General features: G+C 42.4%; 1 protein-coding gene across 1 annotated transcript; it reads right to left on the reverse strand.

The window, feature by feature from the left end:
* Positions 1 to 138: 138 nt before the first annotated feature.
* Positions 139 to 1245, reverse strand: LOC108773619 (keratin-associated protein 10-4-like). The gene has a single exon (XM_018539484.1). It carries the CDS (start codon positions 1243 to 1245, stop codon positions 139 to 141), a length of 1107 nt encoding a protein of 368 aa, XP_018394986.1.
* Positions 1246 to 2536: the final 1291 nt, after the last annotated feature.

Consider the following 2536-nt stretch of genomic DNA (forward strand, 5'->3'; position numbering starts at 1 on the left):
TAAAAAGGTTTATTGTATTTGTAATTGACTTCATTAGAGCCTATTGATATTCTATTTGTTTGAAAACTTAAAAGTTGCAAAATAAATATTCTGTTGAATGCGACCATTATTTTTACCAATAAATAATCATTAATTTTATTATTTTTCAATTACAGCAAGAAGTGAACCTGCCTGCGCCGGTTGTCCAACGTCCACATCAAGACATACATCCATGGTATCCGCGTCAAGACATACATCAACGGCATCCGCGCCAGGACATACATCAAAGGCATCCGCGCCAAAGCATACATCTATGAAATCCGTGCTAGGACATACATCAACGCCATCCGCGTCAAAACATACATCAACGGTATCCGTGCCAGAGCATACATCTATGAAATCCGTGCCAGAACATATATCAACGGCATCCGCGTCAGAGCATACATCTATGAAATCCACGCCAGGACATACATCCACGGTATCCGCGCCAGAACATACATCCACGCCAGGACACACATTAATGGCATTCGCACCACAGCATACATCCACGCCAGGATACACATTCATGGTATCCGCACCACAGCATACATCCACGGCATCCGCGCCGGGATATATAAACACGCCAGGACACACATTCATGGCATCAGCACAACAGCATACAACCATGGTATCCGTGCCAGAACATACATTCATGCCAGGACACACATTCATAACATCCGCGCCACAGCATACATCCACGCCAGGACACACATTCATGGCATCCGCGCCAGGACACACATTTATGGCATCCGCGCCAGAACATACATCCGTGACGTCCGCGCCAGGACACACATTCATAACATCCACACCACAGCATACATCCACGCCAGGACACACATTCATAATATCCGCACCACAGCATACATCCACGCCAGGACATACATTTGTGGCATCCGCACCACAGCATACATCTACGCCAGGACACACATTCGTGGCATCCGCGCCAGAACATACATCCGTGGCATCCGCACCACAGCATACATCTACGCCAGGACACACATTCGTGGCATCCGCGCCAGAACATACATCCGTGGCATCCGCACCACAGCATACATCTACGCCAGGACACACATTCGTGGCATCCGCGCCAGAACATACATCCGTGGCATCCGCACCACAGCATACATCTACGCCAGGACACACATTGATGGCATCCGCGCCAGAACATACATCCGTGGCATCCGCGCCAGAGCATACATCTATGGCATCCACGCCACAGCATATCATGTCGTCCACACTACGATATACACCTAGGATGCCACAAAAATTCATTCCTGCACCAAGATATACGTCAGTACCATCAGCAGAATATATACGTGCACCACAAAATCCGGCGCCAGTAACACATAAAGTAAGTAAAATAGAGTGTAATGGTGTATATGGTGTTACACTATAAAAAATCAAATGTTACAATTAAGTCAAACCCGTATAGTAGACTTTCTAAGCATGTAAAAATAATTTTGTGTTAATTTTAATATTTGTGCATGTCTCAGAAAGTCCACTATACTGCTTTGAATTAATTTTAACATTTTACTTTTTAGTAAAACTATGGTAAAGTATGGAAAACTTTGTATTACACATTTTTATTTGTTTATAATTATAGCAATTCAAGAATATGTTGCGGCGAGCAATCCAGAAACAAAAAAAGATGGGCCAAACGCATCAAGATATACGCCCGTGCCGCCTGCACCAGGATATACACCCACACCGCTTGTGCCGGGATATACACCCGCGTCGCCTGCACCAGGATATATACTACCGGCGCCTGTACCAGGATATACACCCGCGCCGCCTGCTCCAGGATATACACCCGCGTCGCCTGCTTCAGGATATACATCCGCGCCGTCTGTACCAGGATATACACCCGCGCCGCCTGCACTAGGATATACTTTCGCGCCGCCAACATAATTTTGTTCAAAAATGTTTATATAATATAAATAATAGTTTTCATAATGTTTTTATAATATAGTATATAATGGGTGCTTTCCATTTGATGACACAACGACACAAGTCTCGTTCTGTCTTCGTCAACCTCTAAATATCAAGAAAGATAGAACGACACTTGTGTCGACTTGTGTCATCAAATGGAAAGCACCCAGTATAAAGTTATAATGATAGTTTTCATAATGTTTTTATAATAAAAAAGTTTTTATGTTTCTCTAATACAAATGATAGTTTTTATAATATAGTGTATAATGGGCCCTTCCCATTTGATGACACAAGTCGACACAAGTGTCGTTCTATCTTTCTTGACATTTAGAGATTGACGAAGATAGAACGACACTTGTGTCGACTTGTGTCATCAAATGGAAAGCACTCAGTATAAAGTTATAATGATAGTTTTCATAATGTTTTTATAATAAAAAAGTTTTTATGTTTCTCTAATACAAATGATAGTTTTTATAATATAGTGTATAATGGGCCCTTCCCATTTGATGACACAAGTCGACACAAGTGTCGTTCTATCTTTCTTGACATTTAGAGATTGACGAAGATAGAACGACACTTGTGTCGACTT

Source organism: Cyphomyrmex costatus, unplaced genomic scaffold (assembly GCF_001594065.2).
Source record: "Cyphomyrmex costatus isolate MS0001 unplaced genomic scaffold, Ccosl1.0 scaffold2152, whole genome shotgun sequence".
Lineage (NCBI taxonomy): Eukaryota > Metazoa > Arthropoda > Insecta > Hymenoptera > Formicidae > Cyphomyrmex > Cyphomyrmex costatus.

What these genes read in the sequence shown, in the direction of transcription:
- LOC108773619 (XM_018539484.1), bottom strand. Translation starts at nt 1,245, where the DNA reads ATGATATGCTGTGGCGTGGATGCCATAGATGTATGCTCTGGCGCGGAT.